The sequence below is a fragment of the Phascolarctos cinereus genome, unplaced genomic scaffold, assembly GCF_003287225.1.
Source record: "Phascolarctos cinereus isolate Bilbo 61053 unplaced genomic scaffold, phaCin_HiC Scaffold_2;HRSCAF=192, whole genome shotgun sequence".
NCBI classification, from domain to species: domain Eukaryota; kingdom Metazoa; phylum Chordata; class Mammalia; order Diprotodontia; family Phascolarctidae; genus Phascolarctos; species Phascolarctos cinereus.
The window spans coordinates 23,601,843-23,629,244 of NW_027555625.1; the positions used below are offsets into that span (position 1 = coordinate 23,601,843).

Consider the following 27,402-nt stretch of genomic DNA (forward strand, 5'->3'; position numbering starts at 1 on the left):
GGTTTGGTTTTTTTTTTCCCCGTCTCTAAATGCTATAGTTCTACACATGCAGAGAACCACAGGACACAGTAATATATGAGACAGTTGGGAGTCACAAAAAAAGTGCTGGGCTTGAGTCAGAGGAACTGGGTTCGAATCCTGACAAGGCTGCTTACTAATTTGTGACTTTGAGCAAATTGTCTCTCTCTGTGCCTCAGTTTCCTCATCTGTAAAATGAGTACACTGGGTCTGATGGCCTTGGGGGCCCCTTCCAGCGCTAGTTCTAGGATCCTCTGACTAGGATTCAAATCCTGGATCTGCTCCTTACTAGCTGTGTGATCTTGGCCTTCCTCCCTCTCTGTGCTTCAGTTTACTCCTCTGTAAAATAGGGGCTAGGACTGGATGCCCTCTGAGGTTCCTTCTGGCTCTACATACACGAGACCAGAGGAGCCCATTGCCCAATAGACTGTCTCTCAGGTGGCGGGGTTTGGGGTGCTTGGGGGTGCTGAGGGGGCAGGGGGCCGTTTTCAGAGAGTTCTTGCCCATATCCCTGGGGTATCTGGCTTTCCCCCAGGCCCACTGTCTTCAGAGTGGCGAGTGGGAGGTGGGGTCTCCAGTCCAGGAAAGCCAGGGGAGTGCTAAGCCACCCAGGACCCCAGGGGAGAAAGACTTACTTTCAGAAAAATCGTCTGCAGTTTCCCACAGTTCTTGCCACAGCACTTGGCCCCGTTCCGGGAGAAGAGGATCTCGTGGGCTGGCACACGGTGGTAAGCCACGCGCTTGTCCCCCTGAAGCATCCAGATCACTATGTCGGGCAGGCTGTTCTGAGGCTAGGGTGGGGAAGGGGGAGAACAATGGGGGATGCTGTGAGCCCCGGCGAGGGGCCCCCACGGCCCAACGCCAGCCCAGACATCTTTGGCAGCCTCCCTCCCTCAGCCCACCTTGCCAAATCCCAACCATCCTGCAAGGCCACCTTCTCCGGGAAGCCTTTCCCATGGAGCGCATCCTGCCCTCCTCCCTGAAATGGAACACTTCAAAGTCTAGACCACAGTCTGGTCCCAGAGCCTTCCTGCCTTCCTCCATTGTCCTCTCACGGCTTTTCAGAGACTGGAAGTGCCCAGAGGGCAGGGGCTGGGTCTTGGACTGTTTAGGAAGGACATGAGAGCCACCTTCAAGAATCTGAAGAAATTCCATTTATTCCACTTGGCCCCAGAGGGCAGAATTAAAAGCACTGGGTTGGAAGAGATGGGGAGACAAGATTTAGGCTCTATAATAGGAAAAGAAAAATCCCCGGAGGAATGGGTAATAATAATAATAATGATAATGATAAAAGCTAACCTTTATATAGTGCCTACTGGATACCAGGTGCTACGCTTAATTCTTCGCAAATATTATCTCATTTACTCCTCATAACAGTCCTGGAAGGTAGGTGCCATTATTATCCCCATTTTACAGATGAGGAAACTGAGGCAAACAGGGGTTAAATGACTTGCTCCAGGTTGCACAGCTGGGAAGTATCTGAGACCATATTTGAACTCTGGTCTTCCTGACTCCAGGGTAATACCTAGCTGCCCCTAGAGAGCTAGCTTCACGTCCAGGAAGACCTGGGTTCAAGTCCCCGCTTTGACACATGCTAGCTATGTGACCGTGGGTAATGTCACTTAATATCTCAGTGCTCTTGGCTCTAAGACTATTCAGTTGCAGAGAGGGTGCCCACTTGCATTGGTGGAAGGCAGTCCCTCACCTGGGAGTTCCTTATACCATCAAAATCACGGGTTCTATCTCTATTCTTATGGGAAAAAAACAAACAAATTTCCCAACAATTAGATCAATGTTCAAAGTGAAAGGAGCAGGAAAGGGTTCCCCTCTGTTGGGGGGTGAGTTTCTCCAAGCAAAGACTAGATGACCCCCGGGGAGGCAGGGATGGAGGGGACTTTTTGTTCAGGTAAAAGACCTTTGAGATCTCTTCCAACTGTGACATGGTGTCTGAAGATGAGACTTGGTGAGTGGCCTTACAGGGCTGGCCACAAGCTCATGAAATCTTGGGCTCCAGCAACTCAAGAATGACCGGTCAGGTATAACGGTATCAGTGAAAAGAGCTTTCAAACCAACAGAATCCCAGAGCATGGAGGGAGGATCCTTTCATCCCTTGAATCAAGGACCCATGACCAGACTGAGCTGGGGAGGACATCCCTGCTTGCCGTGGACGGCCTGAATGACTCTTGAAAACAACCTAACTGGAGCCGCCTCCTCCTCCTTCCAGGCCAGCGTCCTCCAGTACGCTTCCCAGGCCACCCCCTGCCCACATTCACGTCTCCCTCCTCTCATTCAGCCTCGGTGCCAGGATAAGCTTGATAACGATGCCGATCTGCCTCCATCCCTTGATAGAAACCTTGATAGAGGCAAACACTTGTCAGACTTGTTGGAGAGGGGACTCCTGGCCAGGTGCCAATGAGGGACCCTTCCCCATCTGATCCTCTTCCTGTCTCTCCCACAGTGTGAAACATAGGTCTAGGCACATAGGAGGAACTCAGTAAATCTTTATTGCTAACGAAAACTAACTTTCACATAGCTCTTGAAGGCTTGCAAAGCACTTCACATCCACCATCTTACTGGATCTCACAATAACCCTGGGAGGCAGGTGCTATGAGGATCCCCATTTCACAGAGGTGGAAACTGAGGCCAACAGGGTGAAGTGACTTGCCCAGGGTCACACAGCTAGGCAGTGTCTGAGACCATATTCGAACTCTGATCTTTCTGACTCCAGGCCCAGCGCTCTATCCATGACTGCATGTGAATCTTCCTCAAAACTCTGTATTCCAGACAGACTGGCCTTCTTGACATTCCCCATATGTGACATTCCATCTCCCACCTCCATGACTTTGCTCAGGCTGTTCCCATGCCTGGGATGCCCTCCCTCATAGGACCTCTAGCTTCCTTCAAAGTATAACTAAGGTATCTCCTGAGGGAGGTGGACCCACAGGGTTGGGGCGGTGTATCCCTCTTTCTGGATCCCTCTAGCTATTGGGTGCGGCCCCTGAAATGATTTCTCTGCATAATTACATATTTCTCTATATAATTTTGTAGGAGAAAGGCCCATGTGTTACATTGCAGAAGTGTCAGACTCACAGCCCGAGCCAGATTAAAGTGTAATTGGGCAATATTTAACTAAATAAGTACAAATATGGCATAGTTCATGTTAATTTGTGATTTTCTAGGTCAGCCACAGGGATGAGCTTGACAGCCTGGGAATGGATAGCAATCTGGCCCTAGAGCCAGGGAAGACCCGGGATCAGATCCTACCTCTGACTCATATTGAAGGCATTGTCCTGGGCAGGTCACTTAATTATTACAGGCTAGCATTATAAATTGTCAACAAAGTGCTCATTGGTCCCAGTAGAAGAAGGTCCTGATATGACATGAGAGTTCCTGTGCCTCTCCTCGTGAAATCACTGATTCAGGCAAAGGAAAAATTATTGTATACATACTTAGCCCTATACATATGCCCCCTCTCCCAGGAGAATGTAAGTCCCTCGAAAGCAGGGGCTATATCCCCAGTGCCCATCAGAATACCTAACATACAGATGGTGCTCAATTAATGCTTATTGACCTGGGTTTAATTGAGGTTCAATCTATGCCCCAGATTAAGTCCTTTCTCTAGCAGAGATTAAGGGATAAGTCTGTGACTAGGATGAGGGGTCAATTTATGGCCAAGATCAGGGGGTCTACTTGTAACCAAAAGGGAATATGCATTTATATGTATGTGTGTAGATAGATAGATATAGATAGATAGATAGATAGATAGATAGATAGATAGATAGATAGTGCCTACTGTGAGCCAAAACAAATATTATCTCATTTAATCCTCAAAAAAATCCTGAGGTATGTGCTATTATGATCCCCACTTTGCACTTGAGGAAATTGAGGCAAACAAAGGTGTTAGTGACTCGCCCAAGGTCACAGAGGTAGGTGGGGGAAGGATGCATCCATCTGGGGTCACAGAGCTAGGAGGGAGAAGGAGGCATCCGTCTGGGGTCACAGAGCTAGGAGGGGGAAGGAGGCATCTGTCTGGGGTCGCAGAGCTAGGTGGGGGAAGGAGGCATCCGTCTAGGGTCACAGAGCTAGGAGGGGGAAGGAGGCATCCATCTGGGGTCACAGAGCTAGGTGGGGGGAAGGAGGCATCCGTCTGGGGTCACAGAGCTAGGTAGGGGAAGGATGCATCCATCTGGGGTCACAGAGCTAGGTGGGGGAAGGAGGCATCTGTTGGGGTCACAGAGCAGTTTTCTTCCTTATAACTACGTGGCCCAAACAGAGACTAAAGCCATAACCCTGGCCTCATTAGGACCAGGATCTAACCACTGAGCTAACAAGCTGCAGGCATGAGCTCCTTTTCACAGGGAAGGAGTCCAAAGTTAGCTTTAGAGGATGAATGTTTCTGGAAGCCTTCCTTCTGCTTTGGAATTCTCCCTACTTCCAACCCTCCCCAGTCTTTGGGAGAGCTAACTCCTCCGGAAATTCTTCTCCCCAGCCTTCCCTCTTCCCTTCATCCTCCAAATCTCTACCTCAGCACAGACTGCAATAAATCAACAACCTCTCCTACTACCTCCCAGCCCCCCAGCCTCCCTCATAGGGGTCTCCAACCTCCCCCAGGGGGGTCTCCAGCCCCCCTCCAAAGGGAACTTCCTGTCTCCCCAGAGGAGAACTGGCCTCTGCCCCATATCCCATCTGCCTGGCAGCCCTGGCTCCTGCACCTCAAAGGAGGTCTTCAAGCTCTGGGCCTCAGTTTCCTCACCTGCAAAATGAATGAGGCTTGGACTGAATACCTTCTAAACTCCCTTGCAGCTCTCAATTCATGGTCCTGCCATCCCAGGACTTCCATGGGACATTCTGGCTCAATTTCAATCCTAGGATAGTAGACTCATTTCTACTTAGGAAGCTTGATCTCCTAAACAGGTAACGTTCTAGCAGTCTCAGATTTCTGTGACTGCTCTTCTCTTCAATCAATCCATAAATCAATCAATAAGCAAGCGTCTACAAGGCACCTACTAGGATGAGGGAGGCGTTTAGACATACAATAACAGAAGAAATATTTCCCTCAGGGTGCTTACATTCTCTTGTGAATATCTAACCCCTTTGAGGGCCAGTGGTCCAAAGAGAGAAGGGAAGGGGGAATGTTCCAGGGGGTGTCCTGGTGACCTTGTGAGAAAAGGGGATAAGGAAAGCCTTTAATACTGCAGAGCAGAGACTGGTAAGTAGCTGCCAGCTAGCCTTTACATAGCAGTATTTAAGGACAGCAAAGAACTTGACAAATATTCTCATGTTGTCTTCCCAGGGTCCTGGAAGACAGGTACCATTATCAACATTAGTCTAGGGATGAGAAAGGAAAAGATCAAAAAGGACAAGTGTTTTGCCCAAGATAGTACAGAGAAGCAGAGAGTTAGAGATAGAAGAGACCCCAAAGGAAATCTAGGCCTTGAACCCCCAACCCTCATTGACGAGGAAGAAACAGAATGGGCTCTGATCCCAAAGAAGCCTCTTCCAGCGCTAACATCGCTCGACTGACCCCACCCAAGGCTACCTCATCGGCCAGGGCCCGGAGCCGCAGAAGCCAGTCTTCCGCCTGCTCCAGGGCCACAGTCAGATCGTCACAGGCGCTGGCGTGCTTTAGCTCGAGGGCGGCGTGCATGATCTGGGTCAGGTTGCTGGTCCGAAGTCGGTACAGGTAGTGGTCCAGGTGCGTAGCTGCAGGCTTCTCCCTGACGTCCACCAGAGGCTGGCTGTCCGTGGGGGGAGAGACAACAGGCACAGGTGTGATGCCAGGAACAAACATGCCTCCTCCCTCCTCTCAGGGAAGAGGTGGGGGGATTCCCGGGGCAGAGCGAGGCAGACGTGGTCAGACATGACAAAGGGGTTCGTTTTGCTCAGGGTCCAACTGGAAAATGACAGAAACGTCTTTCAAAAGCATCAGTAAAATGTCTGTTTTTTTTAATAAGGTTTACCAAGTGCTTTCTCCATAAAAACACAGCGGCAGGTAGGTTGTGTGGTATTATTATTCCCATTTACAGATGAGGAAACTGAGTCTCAGAACCCTGAAGGGAAACCCTCAGTTTCACGGGCTAGTGGGTGGTAGAGCTGAGACCTGAACCTCCCTCTCTTGCCTCCAAGGCCAACTGTCTTTCCACTATGGCCCGCCACGAGGCCTTTTGTAGATGGGGCTCTGAATTTGGAATCAGGAATATCTGGGCTCAGACCACACCTGGTCACTCACTAGTGGTGTGACCCTGGGCAAGTCACTTCAACCTCGTCTGTAAAATGAGGATAATAATGGCAGCTAGAATTTACACATTTGTATCCCCAGCACTTAGCACAGTTCTCAGCACACAGTAGGTGCTTCATTGATTGCTCTCTGCCTACTAGCGCTGAGTACTCTACTTATCACTTTACAAATATTATCCCATTTGAGCTTCACAATAACCTTGGAAAGAAAGTGCTATTTTTATCTCCATTTCACAGTTGAGGAAACTGAGGCAAAAAGTGGTCTATCGACTTGCCCAGGGTTACATAGCCAGTAAGTGTCCGTGGCCAGATTTGAACCCTCAACATAAGTGAGCAAAGGGCTGGACACACTGCAGTCAGGCACTCCTGTTTAAATGACTAAGTTCTATGTCTACTTTGATAGGCCGTGGCAGGCAGACCGGGAAGGCTAATGGCTGAGGATAGCTTCAGGCTAACCCCCTGAAGACCAGTACACCCCTCCAGCCACACCTCTGGCCCTGAGGATCCCCCAGGTTGGTGAGACCAAGAACCAGAAACAGAACCTCACAAAGTGTAGTAGGGAGGAGACTGAATGGGGTATTGATAGCTCTCCCCAGACTAGGGGTTCCCTGAAGGGGGAGGGGGAAGCATTTGCTCCCCATTAGGAAAAAGGCTCCCTCTTGGAAGGGGACCATAAGCACCCCAAGTCTGAGGCCCTGTGATCTAGGGTCCTTGCCCGGGGGTGGGGGGGTTCCCTTCCAGATGAAGGGGAGGTCTGAATGACTAAAGTCTGTGCAGACCGGGGGTTTCACCCACCCACTCCTCCTGGGCATCCTCAGAAGAGCGCCAGGGGATGCTGGTGTGGAAAGGGAGGAAAGGGGGCTGCCTGCACCCCCAGCCCCAGCCCCCAGCTCAGCCCAGGCAGCCATGCCCAGCGTCCCCCCACTCCAGGGGACGGTCAGCCAGCCACCCACCCTGTCCCGTCCTGCCCTTCCCCTCTGCAGCAGAGGCAGCAGCAGCAGCCCTGTCTGGGCTCCCCGCTCCTGGCTCCACACTGATTTATTTCTCTGCCAATCTCCCCAAGCTATGCAGAAGCAATTACCGCCCGAGCGGCACCAGCGCCTGCCCGCCCGCCAGATACGCTGCCTTGGCAGCCTTCAGCCTCACGACATTTTTCCTGTTATTTTTTTTAATTGAATTTTGAAGGGGGGTGGGCAGGGAGGGGGAACCGAGAGCCAGCTCCATCTTGGGGAAACCTAAGCCCCAGGGCCTGGTTTGGGTCACGTAGCACAGCACAGCCTGGCCAAGAGGAAGCTCTGGTGCTTGCTGGGAAGGGTTGGGGAAAGCGGGAGGGCGGGGGTCCTCTCCGCTGCTCCAGCTCGGCACTTGGGGGTCCTTCCCAGAAGGAACCAAACAGTGACCTCCAGCCAGGTACCCCTGGCCTGCCAGTTTGGGAGCAGACCCTTCCTGGGGCCGCTGAAGAGAAGCTCAGGAAGCCGCTTGGAAGAAGAAGCCTGCATTGGTGATTTATGTCTCCGGCAAAGGGACAGCAGCTGTGGGGGAGGCTGAGAGATCGGCCACAGAGGGGAGGTTTTCAGGGAGGCCATGAGCCCAGCCAAGGCTCTCTGAGCAAATACCTGGCAACCCCCCAGTCCAAGGAGAGACCTGGGCCCCTGCTGATCAACAGGAAAACTCCAAGAGGAGGCCGATGCCAGGGAAGGTGGGGAGGGCCAGGACAGTCACCACTCGGTTATCTACCCAGGAAGATGGGGTGGGGGGATGGCTATGCAAAAAGAAGAGTGGATGCTACCAAAGGTAACGGAGTCCCCGCAAATGTTCTGTCTGGCTTTGGAAACAGGGACAGGAATTGTCTACAGGATATGAAAACACCTCGAAACAATCCCACAAAGACGTCTGGGACAAAGCCTTGGAGCCCTCCACCTCCGGCGGCATCAGAAGAAGCCAAGACATCAAGGGTCTGAATGGGGAGACCCAGCCCCCGGCATCGGGGAGCCCCTGACCCTGAGCTGAAAGCCCCTGCTGGGGGCCTGGTCTGATGGGAGACACAATCTCTGTGTTTCTAGACAGAATTTCTCCCCTAAGCTCCTGGGGAAGTTTTCGCTTCTGTCTGCGTCCTTCCTGCCCATTGGGGAGCTCCCCAGGGGCAGACGGGTGATGAGAGGCATGTGTGGGGGCAGGCGGAGGTTGCACACCTCAGCAGGCGACAGTCTGAGAAAGCTGTCTGAGGCTCAGAGAGGCCAAGTCACCTGCCCGGGGTCACCCAGCTGGTGTCAGACAGAAATCTAACCAGGAATTGTTACTGGGGGGGGGGGCTGAAGGAGTCTTAAAGACAACCCCACCCAAACCCCAAAAATGTCATGTTGCAGAGACAAGGGACTATTTTACAGAGGGGGAAACCGAGGCCTCAGAGAAGGAAAATGACCGGCTCACAGTCACAAAGTCAACTCAGTGAAATTGTGGCTGAGTTGAAACAGCGTCAAATGGAGGCCAAGTCTTGGGCTCTCAGAACTGAGAGTGGTGCAACACATAGGGTGCTAGATATGGGTTCGAATCCTGCCTCAAACTTACTGGCTGTGTGAGCCCAGGCAGATCACTAAGCTTCATTTGACAGATGAGGCAGTTGGCCTCACTGACTTCTAAGGCTCCTTGGCAATCCCAGGAGCCCAACCCTCTCTTCCTCCAGCAGTGAAAACAAAGGCTAGTATCAGAGCAGAGAGCCCAAGTGTTTCCCACCAGGCTTCACTCCTCTGGACTTCTCTGCCATGCCCTTTCGCCTCCGGGTACCTTCTTCCTCCTCCCCTCCCCACTTTTCAGCTGCTTCCCTTAGAATGTCAGCTCTCTGAGGGCAGGGGCTGTCTTTCTTTGTTCTTGTATTTGTTTTCTCAGACCTTAGCACAGTGACTGGCACACAGCAGGTGCTTAATAAATGCTTGCTCACTGACAGTTCAGTGCTCTTTCAATCAGGTTGTCGAAGTTAGCCTCCATTAGGGAAAGGAGGGAGGAAGCGCCTCAGCCCTCCCAGAACTGCAGCTCCTGTTGTCATCCATCAGTCGATCAACAAACATTTCTTAAGTGATTGAGAACTTTTCATCTATATCCGGGGAATATCGTCTGCCGGATGGAACGTCAGCTCCCCAAGGGCAGGGAGTGTTTAGTTTTTATCTTTGTAACTCCAGTGCTTTGCACAATGCCTAACACGTAGTAGGCGCTTAATAAATGCTCGTTGGATTGATTGTGATCGATCAATATGTCAGACACTGGGGATCCAGAGACAAAAACTTGAATCTCTGCCCTCTGGGAGCTGACATTGTCCCGGGAGAAGCAGCTGAGGGGTGAGGGACAGCAGCAATGGAGCATCTCCCAAAAGGGAGACAGCAGAACGGCAGCGTCTTGAGGGCAGGGACTGTTTGCCCTTGAATCCCGACCGCGTACTGGCCCGTTAACGAGCAGGCGCCTGACCAGCGGGTGAAGCCGCGTGCGGCTCTGCGCACCGACCGCCTGCCCAGGGTGGACCGCGCACGTGTGCATCCGACAGCCCGGAATGGCCCGGCTTCCCCATACCCGCCCAGCGCTAGCTCAGAGCTCTCCAAACACAGCCGTTTGCTCAATAAATCTTCGTGAATAAACGGATGAATGAGTGAGTGAGAAGATCACGGCGTGCAGCATTTGCAAGACCATGTGTTTTCATGGGTAGCTCTGGGCCAGCCTCTCTTCCTTCCACCCCATTCTGCCTCCTCAGGGAGGCGGGGAGACAACCAGAGACCCCCCACACGCACACTGGTGCGCTCCTCCGTGAGCCCGCTGACACAAATGCGCAATTTTACACAAGGGAAAGCCTAGCCCAGCCCAGGGAATAGTGCCCCAGACTTGGGGCCACAAAGACCTGGGTTCAAATCCTGCCTTGGGCACCTACGGCTGTATGACCGCGGACAAGTCTCTTAGCCTCCCTGAAGCTCGGAGGACTCCCTAAGACAGTCTCCTAAGGTACAGAGGGTGGACCATCAGCTCCGACACACCCCTCACTTCTCTTCTATTCCAGCCTTCATTTCACAGACTCAGGGTGAGAAGGGAAGGCAACACGTGTTTGAAGAGTGCCTACTACATGCCGGGCACTTGCTCAGCGTTTTATCAACGTCATTCCATTTGATCCTGTCCTGTGCTGCCATCTGTGTCCTACCAATTCAGAGCCGACTCTCGACCCCTGATCTCATCTGATTTCTCTGATACTGCCCTCCCTGCCTCCCTTTTGCTCAAACGAACAGCCAGCCTTGTCCGATGAGAGGCTAAACAAAACCGGTCCTCTGCGTCATCTTGGGAGGGGACACAGAGATCACCCCCAGCGCCATCCCCAGCAAGGCAAGAGGGGGCCAAGGCGCGGCTGCCAGCGTCTCCTGGAGATCCCATGAGGGATCCCAATCAGAGACACAATGCTGCCCATTCAGGTGGGCCCAGGACAGGCGCAGACCGGCAGCGGCAGCCGGGAGATTTATGACCTGCTCTAAGTATCACCTTTTCAACTTCGTGCCTTGGCTCTGAAACCTCTGAAGGCAGTAGGCGGCCAGGCACGCTCCGTCCAGCCGAGCACCCCCTGCACTCCCACTCAGGACAGACAGACTGAGCGTCAGGGATGATGAGGGGGGGAGGCGGGGGAAGGGAGAAGAGGTGAGAAAAGCAATAAATACCTGCAGTCAGAGATGAGGTTGTCAATCACCTCGGCCACCAGGCCATCAAGGTTTTCTGCCGAGAACTGAGCCTTGAGGGCTACGTGGACCTTATTCAAGCCGGCTTCCTAGAGGTCCCCCGGGGGAGGGCAAAGAGAGAGACTGAATGACCACAAGAGGAAAGGGCCTGACAGCCCCCACTCCCATTTCACTGTACACCCCCAGGCACGACCCAGTTTCTCTTTCACACATGCACATTTTTTGATACGTTGTCTCCCATTAGATCTGTGAGCAGCTCCTTGGGGGAAGGCAGAAGCCATGCCCTCTTTCGTATGCTCAGCACCTAGCATAGTACCTGGGGTATAGCTGGTGCTTAACAAATGCTTATTGACGGACTGACTTATAAATAAAGTATAACTTATTAAAACAGAAAGCTCTGTTTAATGAAACAGAAAGCTCATATGCCCCCCAGGAAGATCAAAATCCAAAGAAAGGACCCATCTACCCCAATACAAATGGCTAAATTCGTTGGGGCACACAAATGTAGTAGAATATCGCTTGGCTATAAGAAACGGGTGAACAGGACGGCCATGGGGAGGCATGAAAAGAGTTAGATGAATGGATGAATGGATGCCGAGTAAAGTCAACAGAGCCAAGCAAACAAGATCAGTGACGGCCCCAAAGATGTAAATGTATTCATTTACCACCACCAGCATGGCTGCCGAGTCATCGTGACCAGCGAGAACCACTGGTCCTCAAGAAGAAAGGAGGTAGCGCCCTCCCTTCTTGGCCAAGGGAGGAGGCTATGGCCACGCATGACAGCACACTGGGCTGGTTGACTTTCTCTTTCGTTACTCCTCCTTGCGGCTCTCTGAGAGAGGGCGAGGGGGAATGTTCGCAACGTAACAACAAAAGATAATGAAACATTTTTAAAAGAAAAGAAGGGAAGCAGAGTCCCTGACTAAAGTACTACTGAATGGTTCCTCCTATTGGTTTTAAGTTTTACTTACAACTTCACTAATGTGAAAATACGTTTAATAGGAATGTAAATGTATAGCCTATATCAGATTGTGCACCATCTTGGGGAGGGGGGGGAGGAAGGGGGAGAAAAATTTTAAACTCAAGAGCGTATGGAAGTGATTATTGATAAATCAAAATAAATTTTAAAAATTAAAAAAAAAAATAAAGTACTACTGAGTTCACTAGGTCTCCCTCTCCCCAGCTCCAATCAAGAAATTCCAGGGGCAGCTAGCTGGCACAGTGGATAGAGCACCAGCCCTGGATTCAGGAGGACCAGAGTTTAAATCTGGCCTCAGATGCATAACACTTACTAACTGTGTGACCCTGGGCAAGTCACTTAACCCCATTGCCTAGCCACACACACACAAAAAAATTCCAATGACTCCTGTTGCTTATTTTAGAACTGAGTTCCAACTCCCCTCCCTGGCATTCAAGGCTCTTCACAGCTTGATCCCCATTACACGGATGATTCTTCCAATACCTCATCACTGGTTCTTCAGCCTCCTCTTCTTAAAGCTCTCTGTCATTGGCTTCCCTGATTCTCCTCCCACTCTGTGACCATCCCTCCTCTCTCTCCTCCCGAATCCTAAGTGTAGGCATTCTCCCCAAACGTCATAAGCCTCCCTCTCCTCGTCCTTCCCCTTGGCAATCCTAACCACTGCTAGGGTGCTGCTAATCTAACCCCCTCATTTTATAGGTTAGGAAAGTGAAGGCCAAAGAGGTTGATATAACAAGCTTAAATATGCTTCTTGGGAACTTCTCCCCGTTATCCATAGTTCAGGCACTAAGCAGAACCAGGCTGACCCCTCTATCCCATAAGAGCTTCCTAAATAATAACAATGACAATAATAGCTAGCATTTCCATAGTAGTTTAAGGTTTGTAAAAGTATCATCTCATTCTAGCCTCACAACAACTCTGGGAGGCGGGGTAAGGGCCATTATCATGTGCTCTGTCCTCTGGGAAATCTGACCGCCTGAATATTCAAAGGCCCCTAGCATGCGCCCTCTGAGCCTTCTCTCCTCCATGTCCACAGTCTTTTGCCTGCACTGGACAGAAAGGGCAGAGGCTCAGGAGGGTTGGGGCACGTGGGGCTCACCAGTTGGTCCGCGATGCTCAGCAGCTGGTTCTGTGTGTCTGTCCGGTGGCTGATATCCTCCCAGTAGGAAGACAGCACAACCACGGGCTTCACGTTGCCCCAAGGCAAGTAGTAGTAGTGACATCCTGGAAAGAGGAGAGGAAAGAAGGAAGCTGGACTGAGTATGGCGATAGGAGGAAATAAGGGCAGCCCCTCACAATTCTGGGCATCCTGGGGCATGAGAGTGATGTCCTTTTGGACTTCCCCCCTCCAGGATGCCCCTCTGCTCATCAGTGACCAAACCTCTGCCTAGGTTGATCCTTGTTCAGTCACCCAATGGGCCACTCACTTAACTGGAGGCTGCTGTCCATGTGAGGGTTTCTTAGCCATCAAAAGAATTGGCATACCAAAACATGTTGGCCTTGGCAATGAGTGAACAACACGAGCATACCCCATCCCTTTGCCAGCCTTGACGGATGCCACAGATGTGGCCCAGGGCAACCTCCCTGGTGGTTTGGGCCGAGTGCCCGAGTCAACAAGGGCCAGCTGGTGGAGAGCGCTCTGAGAACGCCGGCCCAGCTGTGCCCTCATCCCCAGCTGCAGGCTCCTGCTTGCCCTGGTCAGGCAGCGGCAGGGAAGGGGAGAGGGCCAGGCCTCATCTGGCAAAGATGCCCGGCTGAGGACCGAGGCTTCGGCCAGCAGGGACTCCAGGGCCCAGCACCAGGAGGGGCACAGGACAGTGGGACCCATCAGAAATAGGGGAGGATGAGGATCGAGAGAAGAAGAAAGACCGGATCCTCAAGCTGCAGTGAAGAAATGATGGGGCTCCCCATCCATAGGGCACTTTGAAGGGGCAGGGGCTTCCTGGGGCCTGCCAGCTCTTGTGGGCTCCTGAGAGGTGACAGTTAAATGTTCAGTGCAGGCATAGTGACAAACGCTACCAATCAGGGCCTGATTCATTGCCTGGCTGATCGTCTAGACTTAAGAAAGCTATATAGACAATGTGGATATTGCAGATTAAATTTAAAAGGGTGCCCTGCGTTTTCAGAGAACGGTTGTTAAACATTTACCAGCATGCACCGCAGGTCACAGGCCTTGGGTTCGGGTTCTGCCTCTGACATACACTGGCTGTGTGACCCTGGTCAGTCACTGAACCCTTCAGGTCCTGGGTAACTAAGACTACACGAAGGAAAGGGGGAGGTGGGGAGCAAGAAGGAGAGAGAGAGAGACAGAGAGAGCATGGGGAGGGGAAGGAAGAAGGAGGGAGAGAGGGAAAGAAAGGAGGGGAGGAGAGAAGGAGGGAGAGGGAAGGGAGGGAGAAGGAGGGAGAGAGGGAGAGAGAGGAGGGAAGGAGAGAAGGAGGGAGAGAGTAAGGAGGGAGAAGGAAGAAGAGAGGGGGAGGCAGAAGGAGAAAGAGATAGGAAGGAGAGAAAGAGGGAGAAAGGGAGACCAGGGAGGGAGAGGAAGGAGATAGGGAGGGGACAGAGAAGGAAGGAGGGGAGGGAGAAGGAAGAAGAGAAGGAGAGTGGGGAGGGAGAGGAAGGAGAGAGGGAGGGGAGGGAGAAGGAGGGAGACAGTGGGGAGGAGGAGGGAGAGGAGAGGAGAGGGAAAGGCTGACATCAAAAAGGACTGAACCCCTATTAGGTCTGGGCGCTTTGGGTTTCCCCCAGGGCTCTTCTGTCCTTCCTGCTCCCATCACATCTCGTTCTCCAAAGCCATTACTAGGGCAGGTCAGCAGACCGTGGCTCCAAGGTACCAAATTTAGACACTTGAAGTTCAGTTCAATTCAGTAAACATTTATTAAGTGCCAGGCATCGTGTTAAGCACTGGGGATACAAAAAGAGGCAAAAGACAGTCTTTGCCCCCAAGGAGCTTGCAGTCTAAACAAGCCTCCAGCAGAAGAGAGGACAGAGCTTAGCACCTGGTGAGCAAGAAGGATGAGTTAAAGGAAATCCCAACCACTCCCCTTCCTCCCACACGTCACACGGGCTCCCCCGTGTCCAGGCCCTGCTCTCCCCTCATCCACCTCCCAGGGCCCAGCTCCCCGCACCCCAGTCTGGGGGTCTCTCCTGCTCCACTGCTGCCCCAGGGGACTCTCAGCCCCAGGCCTTACCATCAAAGACAGCCCGGCTGTACTGGGTGGTGGAGGCCAGCGGGAGGCAGGTCGTGTCAAACTTGTTCCCATAATTACCAATGCTGACCTCAAACTGTATGGCGTCATCGACATCCTGAAGCATGGTGGCCGAGTAGAAGGTGGCAAACAGGGAGTACTTCCGCCTCCTGAGGTACTTCTGAGAGTGGGAAAGAGAGAGGGTCAGGACAGGATGCTTGCTACCTGTGTGACCCCACACCGATCACCTAGCGTCCAGCGGCCTCAGTGCTTCCTCTGCAGAGGGAGGGGGTGGACTAGAGGAGCACGAGGTTCTGAACTTAAAGCTGAAAGGGACCTCAGAGTCCCCCTCCAGCGTTTTACTTTGGGGGAAACCAAGGTCCTGTGAGGTGGTGACCCACCAAGGACGAGCAGTAAGATTCAAACCCGGATTCTCTGACTTGGATTCTTCCTGCTCTCTCCCAGCACCAAAGGCAGAGCCTTCGACAGAGCTGGAAAGGACTGTAGGGCCCATCAAGTCCAGCATTTCAATGACTATGAAACAGCGGGGATAAGGCCTGGGATTCACAGGTCTCGAGAACGTCCTTCTCCAATCCAGGCCATGTGGAGTCTTTAGAGAGGTGCCTGGGGGCCCTAAGAGGAGAGGGGGTGTGTCCAGAGTCACACAGGTGTCAGGATTCGAACCCAGGTTTTCCTGATCTCATTGTATATCCTGTGTTGGTTGTCTGAGGACTACCTAAACTCTAAAGAAATTATCACCAGCTGGTCACCAGGCTGATTCTTTTGGCCGCATCAACTCCCAAGACCATGACCCAGCCCATCTGCAGTGAACCAGTGTGGGGAGATTCCACGAATATAAAATCATCAATCCTTCAAGTATTGACGGATCTGTGGAGAATGGAAGCCCCTTGATGTCAGGAGTGGTTTCATTTTTGTCTTTGAATCCCCAGTGCCTAGCACAGCACCTAACATTTAGCAGGTACTCAATAAATGCTTGTTAAATTGAATTGAATCTCTCTAGCTAGACTGTAAGCCTCTTGAGGGCAGGGGACTTATCGGATTCACCTTTGTATCTCACCCATGAATCAATATTTCAAGGATTCAGTGCCCCAGAAATAAAGATTGAAACCTCATTGTCAGACAGTTGTCATTAGTTTTCATGGATGAAAAATAATTCCCCTGTAGCCAGCATGGCAATATAGTCTAGTCCTGGGTCATCAGACATACAATCCATTGTTGGGCCCATATTCAAAGCCTTTCCACCTGTCATAGTTTGTGTTTTTTGGGCATAAACCTTTGTGCCATTTTCTTTTTTTTTTCTTCTGCTAGGCAATGGGGTTAAGTGACTTGCCCAAGGTCACACAGCTAGTAAGTGTTATGTGTCTGAGGCCAGATTTGAACTCAGGTCCTCCTGAATCCAGGGCCAGTGCTCTATCCACTGCACCACCTAGCTGCCCCATCTTTGGGCATAAACCTTAAAGGACTCCATGGGCACTGCCACACACAGTAGGGCCATGGAAGAATCTGCCCATGCTCATATAAGTGGTGTCAGTGGAGAGGTTGGAACACAGGTCCTAGGCACACAGAAGCTGCTCAGCAAATACATATTGGCTGTTATAATATTACAATAACTGCAGTGTGGTATAGACCAGACTTGAAGCTAAGAAGATGGCACTGGGTTCAAGCCCTGCCTCTGACACATACTAGCTATGGGACCCTGGGGGAGACCCGTTGCTTCTTAGGGCCCCCCAACAGTTCTCCAGTGGGAGAGGGAATTCCCATACTGAGAGTTCCCTGTAGAAATTCAATCACAGGTCTAAGATAAAGATAATGATGATGATGATGAAGAAGGAGCAGGAGGAGAAGGAGGAGGAGGAGGAGGAGGGGAAGGAGAAGAAGAAAAGGAAGAAGAAGAAGAAGAAGAAGAAGAAGAAGAAGAAGAAGAAGAAGAAGAAGAAGAAGAAGAAGAAGAAGAAGAAGAAGGAGAAGGAGAAGGAGAAGGAGAAGGAGAAGGAGAAGGAGAAGGAGAAGGAGAAGAGAGAAGAAGAGAAGAAGAAGAAGAAGAAGAAGAAGAAGAAGAAGGAGAAAGAGGAAGAAGGAGGAGGAGAAGGAGAAGGAGGAGAAGGAGGAGGAGGAGGAGAAGGAGAAGAAGAAGAAGAAGGAGAAGGAAAAGAAGGAGAAGAAGAAGGAGAAGGAAAAGGAGAAGAAGAAGGAGAAGAAGGAGAAGAAAAAGGAGAAGGAGGAGGAGGAGGAGAAGGAGGAGGAGGAAAAAGAAAGAAGGAGAAGGAGAAGAAGGAGAAGAAGAAGAGGAAGAGGAAGAAGGAGAAGAGGAAGAGGGAGAAAGAAGAAGAAGAAGAAGAAGAAGAAGAAGAAGAAGAAAGTCATCAAAGCAAAGTGGATAGAAAGCATTAGAATCATGAAGACCTGGGTTCAAAACCCATATCTGACACACACACACTGTGATCTTGGACCAGTCATTTAACTTCTGAGTGCCCCAAGCAACTCTCTGAACCTAAATTCCAGGCAGGTGGTGACTTGTATCAGTGGAAGAAATTTCCATATTGGGAGTTCCTATTCCAATGAAATAGGGGTTTCCCCCCCCAAAAAAAAGAATTATAATATTACTATTATGTGAATATAACAATCAAACCTCATTTTTTTGTCCCTTTCCATTTTTCAAGCTGCTTTAATTATCTTATCTGATCATCACAAACAGCCCCACGAGGGGCAAGGAAGGTATTTTAACCCCAGTTGGGGATGCCAGAATCAGAGCCCTAGAGCTAGAAGGGTCCCCTTCCTGGTCAAACCTCCTTATTGGATGGATAAGGACAACAGACCTAGAAAGAGGAAGACATCTGCCCAAAGTCACACAGGGAGTAAGTACCCAAGCCAGGACTCGAATACAGTGCTTCAGACTCTGACGTCACCCATGGCCCTGGCCAAGGCTCCTCTCACCTCCCTTGTCCTGGACAGAGCCTGCACGGGATCGCTTTTCTAATCCCACAACCGATACCTCCACCCGTAAGATGTCATCTGCGTGAATGTCGTCCACCCGCTGCTCTGTCTGCTCCACCAGCTTTGTCTCCAGGGACACCAGCACCCGGCCACGGTAGGACACGCCTTCTCCCTAAGAAGGAAGAAACTCGGTAATTTGTTCACACTACTTGGAAAGGGGAGAGAAGAGTCTGGACTCACGGGGTGGGGGAGGCCCTAAGCTTGGGGAGGGCTTTTACACTGTGGATGTGAGGACACGCTCTTAATTGTTCAATAGAGCACATTGTATGCAGAGAGGAATGGAGCAATGAGGGCCATGAGAGCCCTTAGGTGATGAGGAATAGGACACAGAGGGAGAGTGAAGTCTTAAGCCCAATTCCCACCCATAATCCTCTCCCCGTGGTAGCTGTGTCTGCGTTCCAGCTAACAACCGAGTCTGGTTAATGTCCAGAGTGAACTTAGAACAATGAGAAAATCCTCGCCTTCTGCACATGAACGATCTTGTGTAAGTTATGCAACCTATCTAGGCCTGCCTCAGTTTCCTCCTCTGCAAAATGAGGGGGTCAGGCTCAGTGGAGGTCTTGGAGGTCTTTCTCTACTTGTGACCCCATGGTCTCCCTGTTTCGGAAGGTTACTCAAGGAAGCAGGGGCTCCTACCTAGCTCACAGCCATGAGCCAAAGATTTGAGAAACATGCTTGCATTTCCCAAGTCTTACATCTGACTCTTTTAGACTAGGAGACTCAGACCCATGACAGATACCCTGTCATGTGTTCACCATTTTGATAAAGACAGAAGCCTTCACTTAAACATTCAGCCTAGTAATCCCATTCGTTGTTCTTAGCTTGATTTGGCCATTAGCTGAGTTCAGTCTTCAAGCACAATTATTTGGGGGCAAAGGAGGAAACCACCTACTATCTGCGTCCTTCTTGGCTGTTCTCTAGATAATTCATCCACGTTTCTATATCTTGATAGGCATCATGGATTGAGAGGAGTAGGCTGGTGGTTTTTAGGCTAAGGAATTAAAATCCAGCTAACCCAAAGATAAAACACAAGAAGCATCCAGGAAAGCAGCACTCACGGGGGAAAGGAAAGAGGAAGGAAGAAAGGAACTAAACATGACAAGTTGGACACTCAGCTCAGACACTCCGAGGAATTGGGGTCTGGGCAGGACACTGGACACTTAGACAGATGGGACCTGTATCTTCAGGCCTGGGGAGGAGAGGGAGGGAGGCGGGGACACCTACGGCTTAAGTCAGGAAGATAAGTCAGATTCCTCAGGGAGTCCAGGAGAGCGAGACCTAAGTCAGAAAAGGACTGGATCCTGGGGTCAGACAGATTCAGACCCGAGGGGTCAAGGAGTAAGTCTGTACATAGCCAGTAGTGGGCATTTATTGATTGATTCTTTGATTAAGCCTGTGTCTGGTCACTGCCTGTTCCAGGAGGGAGCAAGATGGAGGATATTCAAAATGGCCAACATGAGAGGACATTGTTGGTGATGGTTCAACTTGAGGCATGAGACAGGGAATGGCTGAGGGTGGGGGAATGGAATCTGTCCCTGTGGCCGTGGCCCTAGAAAGATGCCATCTTTGGCGTTTGACATGGTTCCTGGCACATAGTAAGTGCTTAATCAATATTTATTTTGACAGAAATGCACCATAGCCAGGAGCCAGTGGATATACCCTAGTGAGTTAATTCACCGAATAGCACTGTCTGGAGCCCCCAAGACAGACCACCATTCCACCACTTCTCCACATTTGATCCCATACCTCCCAGCTGGCAGCAGCCTCAGCCTCACCTTGCCTAGGTTGAGTTCCTCGTAGGGGTCAGGAAAGCCGGTGTATTCTCTGGGACTGCCATAAAGGTTCACGTAGCAGGGTCCAAAGGTAGGGAGGAAACCCAGGCCATCGTCAACTAGGAAGCCACAGAAGAGAATCAGTTACAGGTGTTTCAGGGAGAGTGGCTCACAGCCTGAATTTGGCCAGGCTCCCATCACTGTCCAGCTTTGGAACCTTGAAGCCAGTAACACTAATCTACATGCACTCCCATCCCCAGTCCACACTCCCCATCCCTGACTCTTGGTGGGCAATCTCAGGTTCTCAAGTTCCCATCCTTGGCCTTGAACCCCTATCTTTATCCTTGAGTTTCAATTACCAACTTTTATTATTTTCTCCTATCCCCAGGCCCTATCCTCTTCCCAAGGCTAATTTTCAAATGGTGTTCATTGAACCCTACCTTTGTCATGGGACCAAGACCCTTCATGTTTCACTTCACCAACGCTGTCCCTGCCACATACACCCCATGCAAACCTCACCATCTTGGAGAGTAGCCATCCAAGGCCTAGGCATCGGCTGGAGCAACTGTCAAAGCTAATTGTGCTAATTTCAGATTTTAGGCCAAGCCCATCCCCAGGAGGCCAAGCTATGGGACCAAATGGACAGGGATCTAAGTAAAGACTGCTCCCTCCTCCTAGGGAAAAGGAACACAGGAGAAAGGAAGGTGCTCCCTAACCCTCAGGGTCATGGCCTCTTGCCCCTTGAGAGAAAGGCAAGGAACAAAAACGAAGCTGCCTAATCTCAACACCATCTATGCACACTGAATACTGTCCAGTAGGTGTTCCGTTTAGGAATAAAGTTGGAGCAAGGTTTAAAGATAAAGGTTAGGAACAGACGTTCTTCTATACTATCTCACTGGCACTAATGTCAAAATTTTTGAACTAACATTCATGTTACTTTTTAATTCATTCATTCATTCATTTCCCAGCCTGGGGCTTTAGCTACTACATTCTAGAAGCTCAGATAGACTGGGCTGTCCCTTTGTTGAGATGGCAGTCATAAGGGAAAACACCCCAAAGGTAGAAAAGGGTAGTAATTAGGACACCCTGGTGTGGATAAGATGACTTCTCAAGTAAGGTCTAAAGGAAACCTAACCATAGGCCTGAAAGATTTCTGGTAAAGGTTGAAAGTTGGACCTTAGGTGGTAAACAACAGCTGTTTTTATTGCTGTTATTATTAGTTGTTGAGGAGGAAGAAGAAGATGGTAGTGGAAGCTAGAGTGATGGGAATCCCAACTCCAGCCACCAAGAGCCATGATATTCTTTCAATAGGAAGAATAGGAAGGCAAAGGTCATTTTGCCTAGCTTGACATTGAGATAGCTAAGGACATATTGCTGGGTAGAGACTAATTTCACCCTGGGGACAGGAACCACAGCTGGCCCTAACAAACCAAGAGCTCCCTAAATACTGAGGCAATTGTCTGCTCTCTCAGACCAAGGCTCTGTTTAAGGGTGAGTACTTTGCCTCCATCTAAAGGGAGAGGACCTGAAACAAAATGGGACCCTATGTCTAAAGGAGGCTTTTTCTGTGACCAAGAAACATTGGATTCTGTTGGCTTCCTATGGCATGACCTGAGATAGGGCCTGGGATAGGTCACTCCTGGTCTTCCAGAAGGGAATGGCCATCCCAAGAGGATAGTTCAGCACTGGTGGTCCTAGCTAATTGCTGAGTGAAAGACAAAGCTAACAGGAGAGGTGGGGCATTAGGAGAGGGAGGCCCACGGCCTCGGGCAGGAACTTGGCACGTGATGACTGGTCAGAACATTGTGGAGGCAGCCAGAGAGGGCCTGACTTATGGGAGCTAATGTAAACATGCATAAACATGGCCAGATCTCCATTCCCATGTATATCAGCCACCTGGCTGCCTATATGCAAATCCTCCCATCTTCTCCTGCCTTCTTCTTGCCCATCGGCTGCCCCATTTCTGCCAGCCATCCATGACAGTTGGTGAGTATAGAGTCAGGGATGGGAGACTCATTTAATATCCCTCTGGACCCCAAAACCTCAGGAAGCCAAATTCACCAAAGAGAGGGAGAATGGAATCATTGTAATGGACTGGAAATGATTTGGGGATTATCCACTGGGCTCCAGAGAAACAATTCTCTCCTCCTTTCCTACTCTGGCCTAAGAAGATAAATTGTAACCTCCTTGAGGGCCAGAACTGGTTCGCTTTGCATCTTTATTGCTTTTGTCTCTCTGTCTCCACTGTGTTGTACAGTGCACAGACTGGACCAGTGAATTGCACCTGCCACAGCCCCCTAACTAGGAAAAAAAAAAAAAGGAAACTTGGTGGAAATGGGAGGGGAGAGGGAGAGAAGTGTTCAGTACTTAGTAATGGACTTCTCTCTCCATTAGAATGTAAGCTCCCTGGGAGGAGGGATTTCTATCTAGTGTACTTGTATCTTCGGTGCCTGGCCAGAGCTGCCACTTAATGAATGGTTGCGTTCCTTCTCTCCCGCCCAGCTCATCCCGGACTGAAAAGAATGCCACCCAGTACACCACCCGCCCCTGAATTCCCAAGGAACCCCAGCCCAAGAATCCCTCCTTCTCCCCATCGGGAGGCAAGCAACGTACGGTCAGAGGCACGGTAAGGGTTGGCCACACCGGGCGGCTCCTCTGAAGTGTAAAGAAATGGAGAAGAGGGTTAGCATGGACACGGACGGGGTTGTCATCCACAGGTGGGTTACATGAATGCATGCTTAGACAGACAGGCAGGTGGACAGGTGGACGGACAGATGGATGGAGGGATGGACAGACAGACAGAGGAGCAGGCAAGTTAATCTATGGCTCATTCAGCATACCTAAGACAGCCCCCCATTCCATTCCATGCCCCACCCTTTGGCTCCAGCACCTGTTCAGTCTGCTTAGACCAGATTCTCACACACCAGCAGTGTCTGCCACACAGTAAGCGCTTAATAAATGCTTTATCTATCTATATGGTAGACCTTCTCACAGCCCAGTAGTGCTACTATCTGCCCCTACTGCCTGCTGACCTTACCAACGGAGACAGCAATGATCAGGGGGGTCTCTCTAAGGAGGGAAGTGCCATCTAAGGGGACGGAGACCAACCAGGTTTGCCTTCCCTAAGCCTTGGGGGGTCTAACCATGCCGTGTCTCTGCCCAAATGTCCCTGCTTCAGTCTGAGGATGAGAAACGAGCCTTCCAGTTGTAACACAAGCTGAGTCTTTGAGCCCATGAGCCTCAGAGATTGATTTCCTCATTGGGAGTTCCAGGGAACAGAGAAAGAGCTCATGGCCCAAGTGTAGATGACAGGTACGGACAGTGACTGCACATATGTGCGATCTATGCACGTATGCTGTATGTGTGGGACTGCAGGTACCCATCTTCATGTGTCTGCTCATGTATGTAACTGCATATATTTGCGTAGGTCAATATGTATGTATCTTAGAGATGGGTATGCTTGTGTGGTATGTTCTGTGTGTCTGGTTCAGTCTGGCAGCGCGTTCTCCAGTGAGGCGTGCCTGTGTGACTATCTGCACACACATGTGTGAGCGGTATGTAACTGAGTGAATGCATGTGTGTTTGCGTGTGTACCCACATTCACCCCAAAGCCCCAGTAATAAGGTCAGGGTGCCCCATGCCCCTTGGCCTCCTCAGCCAAGTGTGACAATAAGAATAACAGGCGTAACAATAAGAATAGCAGCAGCAGCAAGTAGCATTTCTACAGTACTTTACGGTCTGCAAAGCACTTTATAAATATCATCTCATTTCGTCCTCACAACACCCCTAGAAGGCAGGTGCTATTATTACCATCCCCATTTTACAATCGAGCAAACAGAGGTAAAGTGACTTGCCCAGGGTCACACAGCCAGTCAGTGTCTGGGGCGGGATTTGAACTTGGGTCTTCCTGACTCCAGGCCTGCCACTCTCCCCTCTGGGCTGATCAGCATTTTGGGCACACTACCTTTGAACTGTGGACCTCGACACCGTTAAGCCACCATTTCAGTTCTACAGATGGGAAAGGAATAAGACCCCACTGAGATCCGAGCCCCAAAGAGAGGGAGGGGCTTTGCGAGGATCTGCCACCATCACCTGGAAATGCCTGGGCAGCATTGCTAGGAAGGATCCTAATTATAATCGTAAATGACCAAAATAATATAAATTATTACAAACATCCTGGCTCTGTAAATGTTAGGTATTATTATCGGTATCATCGTTAATAGCACCTCTCAGCCAGGGTTCTTGTGGAGCTCAAATGAAATAAGACTTGTAAAGTGCTTAGCACAGCGCCTGGCACACAGTAGGTGCTCTATAAATGTGAGTCATTATTATTATAATTCTTAATCGTTCTTCCCCTCCAGGCTTGTTGTGAGGATCAAATGAGAAGATATTTATAAAGGGTTTTGTAAATTTTAAAGCACTCTGTAAATGCTAGCTGCTACAACTATTAACTCAGCTTCTTGACTTGCACACAGTAGGTGTTTCATAAATGTTTGTTGTATTGAACCTATGACACAGGGCAAGTTGTACTATCCCCATTTAAGGGAGAAACAAGGTGAGGCTCGTACAGATGAAGGGGTCTTCTGCCTCTCAGAACACAACACTTTCCAGCAGACACAGGTTGGCGGCAGGGAGGCTGGCATCAGCTCTGACCTCCCAGGGAGAAGAGAGAAGGGAGCTAGGAAAGACCTCCCAGACCAGTCCGCAATCCGTGCAGCATCGATGGGGGAAGGCGGTGGCGTCACTAAGGAGGCAAAAACACTCAAAATTCCCTGGTGTGGAAAGAGCAGTGGATTCAGAGCCCCCTTCTGCCCCTTCCTACCGGTGTGACCTTGGGTAAGTCACTTGCCTTCTGTGGGCCTTGGCTTCTCCCCCATAAAATGAGACAGGATGGTCTCTGAGGTCCCCTTCGGCTGAGCCATTCCCCTTCTCCAGGCCTCAGTTTCCTCCCTGTGCCGGAGGAGGGGGCTGAGCCCAACGACCTCTAACACGCACTCATTCCCGTCTCCGACCCTCTCTGAAAGCGCAGTGAACCCAGCCGAACTAGAAGCGTCTGGGTTGTCGAGCTGCCCTCGGCCAGAGCGGCCCCAGCTGCCCGACCTTGGCAGCGGACACCTGGAAGCCGAGCGAAGCCCCACCTCTACCCTTGACCTGTGTGAGGGACGGCGGGAGGGGCGTGCAGACGGCGTCCTCCGCGCGATGTACCTGGACCGCTCTCTCCTCCGCCCGACCGCTGACCTCGCGGCTCCCTCTAAACCCCACCCTCCCCGGGAGCCTTCCAGGGCCTTCCCTCTGTTAATCATGTCCTATCGATCCCCTCTGTGTCTTGCTTGTACGCAGCGTTTGTACGCTAGCTCCCCCATTCGACTGCAAAGTCCTTGAGGGCAGGGACTGTCTTTTACTTCTTTTTGTATCGCTGGCACTTAGCACAGCGCCTCGCACACACTAGGCGCTTAGTAAGCATTTCTTGATTAAATGAACGAAAGTGATTTTAGCTACCCTGAAGACAGGAAGCATTCTCTGGGCCAGAACTATTCCAGGGGACTCATTTTCCTGGCCTCCACCCCACCCCCGCCTCTCGACATGACAGTGTTTGGAAGTCAAGAGACCTGGGTTCAAGTGCCACGTCTGACACTCACTAGCCCCTGTTAGTCTAGATAAGTCACTTCAAGTCTTTGGGCCTCAGTTTCCTCAACTGTAAAAGGGGGATAATTCCCCATGTACCTCCTATACCTATTATGCAGCATGTGCTTTATAAATCTTACAGAAGGGACGCTTATAATTATTATTCCCACCACTAGAGGCCAAGAAGGAAAAAGCCAACGCCGCCATGATGAGGGGTGTCACTAACATGTTCTTCTCGGTCTCAGCAGGGCCAGGTCCATGCCTATATCCCCAGCGACATTTCCATTCTGGGGACAGAACTGGGCAGGGTGGGGGGGGGTCTTGGAGGTCGCCTAATCCATCCTCCTTATTTTACAGGCTAGCAAACAGAAAATGCCTAAAAAGGGAAAACTAACACACCCAAGGTAGAAAGTGGCAGAGGCAGGATTAGAACCCAGATCCTCTTCTCCCAGAGCCCCTGCTCTCTCTGCTATAATATGCAGATCATCTAGTCCTGCCCCTCCCCCTTCTTTTATAGCAGAACCACAAGAGCTAGAGAGATTAGGTAGCTTGCTCAAGACCACAAGAGAGCTAGGATTTGAACCCAGCTTCTCGGATTCCCTTTCCACACCTCTAAGGCAGGGAGAGTTGGGAATAAGCAGAGATCACCCAGTCCAGGGGTTATAACCTCTTTTATGTCCTGGACCCCTCTGGCAGTAAGTCCAGTAAAGGCCTCTGGACCCCTCCTCAGAAGGATGCTTTTAAATGCATAAAATAAAATCCCCAGGATTACCAAGGAAACCCATTGTATGGAAATACAGTTACCAAAATATTGAAAAACAAGTCCAGGGACCCCTGGTCTCATCCAAGCATCTCATTTCGCAAATGAGGAAAATGAGATTTATAAAGGTTAACAGGCTTCCCTGAGGTCCCCGGGTGGGGATTCAGGCCTGGCTTTCCAGCCTGTGGCTCTCCCAAGTGACTTATCCCATGCGGAAGACCATTCTTTATTTTAGAAAAGGGTCCGTTCCAGAGCGACTCTCCCCGGTGCATTTACGCACATTTAGCGCTCATTAACGAGGAGGGATGCTGCCCACGGAAGGCAGAGATGGCTTCAGCGTTAGGAGCCACTGTTCACGTCAAGAAACCATGACGAAGCAACTTGGAAATGAGGGTCATGAGTCACTCGGAAAACAGAATTCACTTTACCCAACGTTGCATTCGTTCTCCTCCCAAGTTGGCTCATCCGAGACTGGCCAGGCAGGCCAACAGCTCGGAGAGAAACAGGCGCTAGACGGCCAAGGAGTTGGGAGGCCTGGGGTCTGGCCCCGGCTGGCCTACTCACCCTCGACCCTGCCTCAGTCCCCTCCCTCGGTACCAAACGACACCCAGTTCAGGGGTCCTTAACTTGGGGGCCCAGAATTGGCTTTTTTTTTAAAGTTTGATGCCTGAATCTCTATATAATTGGCTTCCGTTGTAATCCTATCGATTTTATGCATTTGAAAACATGATTCTGAGGAATCTCCCAAGGGGTCCAGAGCCCAAAAAACTGAAAAAACAACGCGAAGAATGCCGGCCCTGGTTGGTAAGTGCTTCACAATTCAGCAGCCTGAAATGATTCTTTTGTTCTTATTGCACATATTATTTACCGGATTTATTTTATATTTATCATTGCCACCACCAGCAGAATCTAAGTTTCCTGAGAGCAGGGACTGCTTCCTCCTTGTATTTCCACCCCATTGGGGGGGGAGGGGCACTCCCAATGACAAGCTCCTTCCCCCATGGCAGCTCAGTAACTGTCGCCCAAATTCTAGTCTGTGTAAGGGTCCAATGATTGGCCAGAGTCCCAGAGCCGGTGCGCATCCCAGGTGCAGACTGAAGCCAGGGCT

The 27,402-nt window shown here is 50.7% G+C and overlaps 1 protein-coding gene across 11 annotated transcripts in view; it reads right to left on the minus strand.

Moving 5' to 3' along the window:
- DYSF (dysferlin) overlaps nt 1-27,402 on the minus strand; it is a 257,583-nt gene that overhangs the window by 116,541 nt on the left and 113,640 nt on the right. For 7 of the 11 annotated variants that reach the window (XM_021001176.2, XM_078149256.1, XM_078149260.1 and 4 more), the window contains 8 exons: nt 22,523-22,564; nt 19,913-20,028; nt 18,136-18,249; nt 15,126-15,303; nt 13,034-13,158; nt 10,938-11,044; nt 5,558-5,756; nt 654-809 (listed from right to left, as the gene is read on the minus strand). In XM_021001176.2, coding sequence (XP_020856835.1) covers nt 654-809; nt 5,558-5,756; nt 10,938-11,044; nt 13,034-13,158; nt 15,126-15,303; nt 18,136-18,249; nt 19,913-20,028; nt 22,523-22,564 — 1,037 coding nt within the window. The remainder of the gene's footprint in view (nt 1-653; nt 810-5,557; nt 5,757-10,937; nt 11,045-13,033; nt 13,159-15,125; nt 15,304-18,135; nt 18,250-19,912; nt 20,029-22,522; nt 22,565-27,402) is intronic. The other 4 variants (XM_021001178.2, XM_078149259.1, XM_078149257.1 and 1 more) reach the window with 1 other exon arrangement.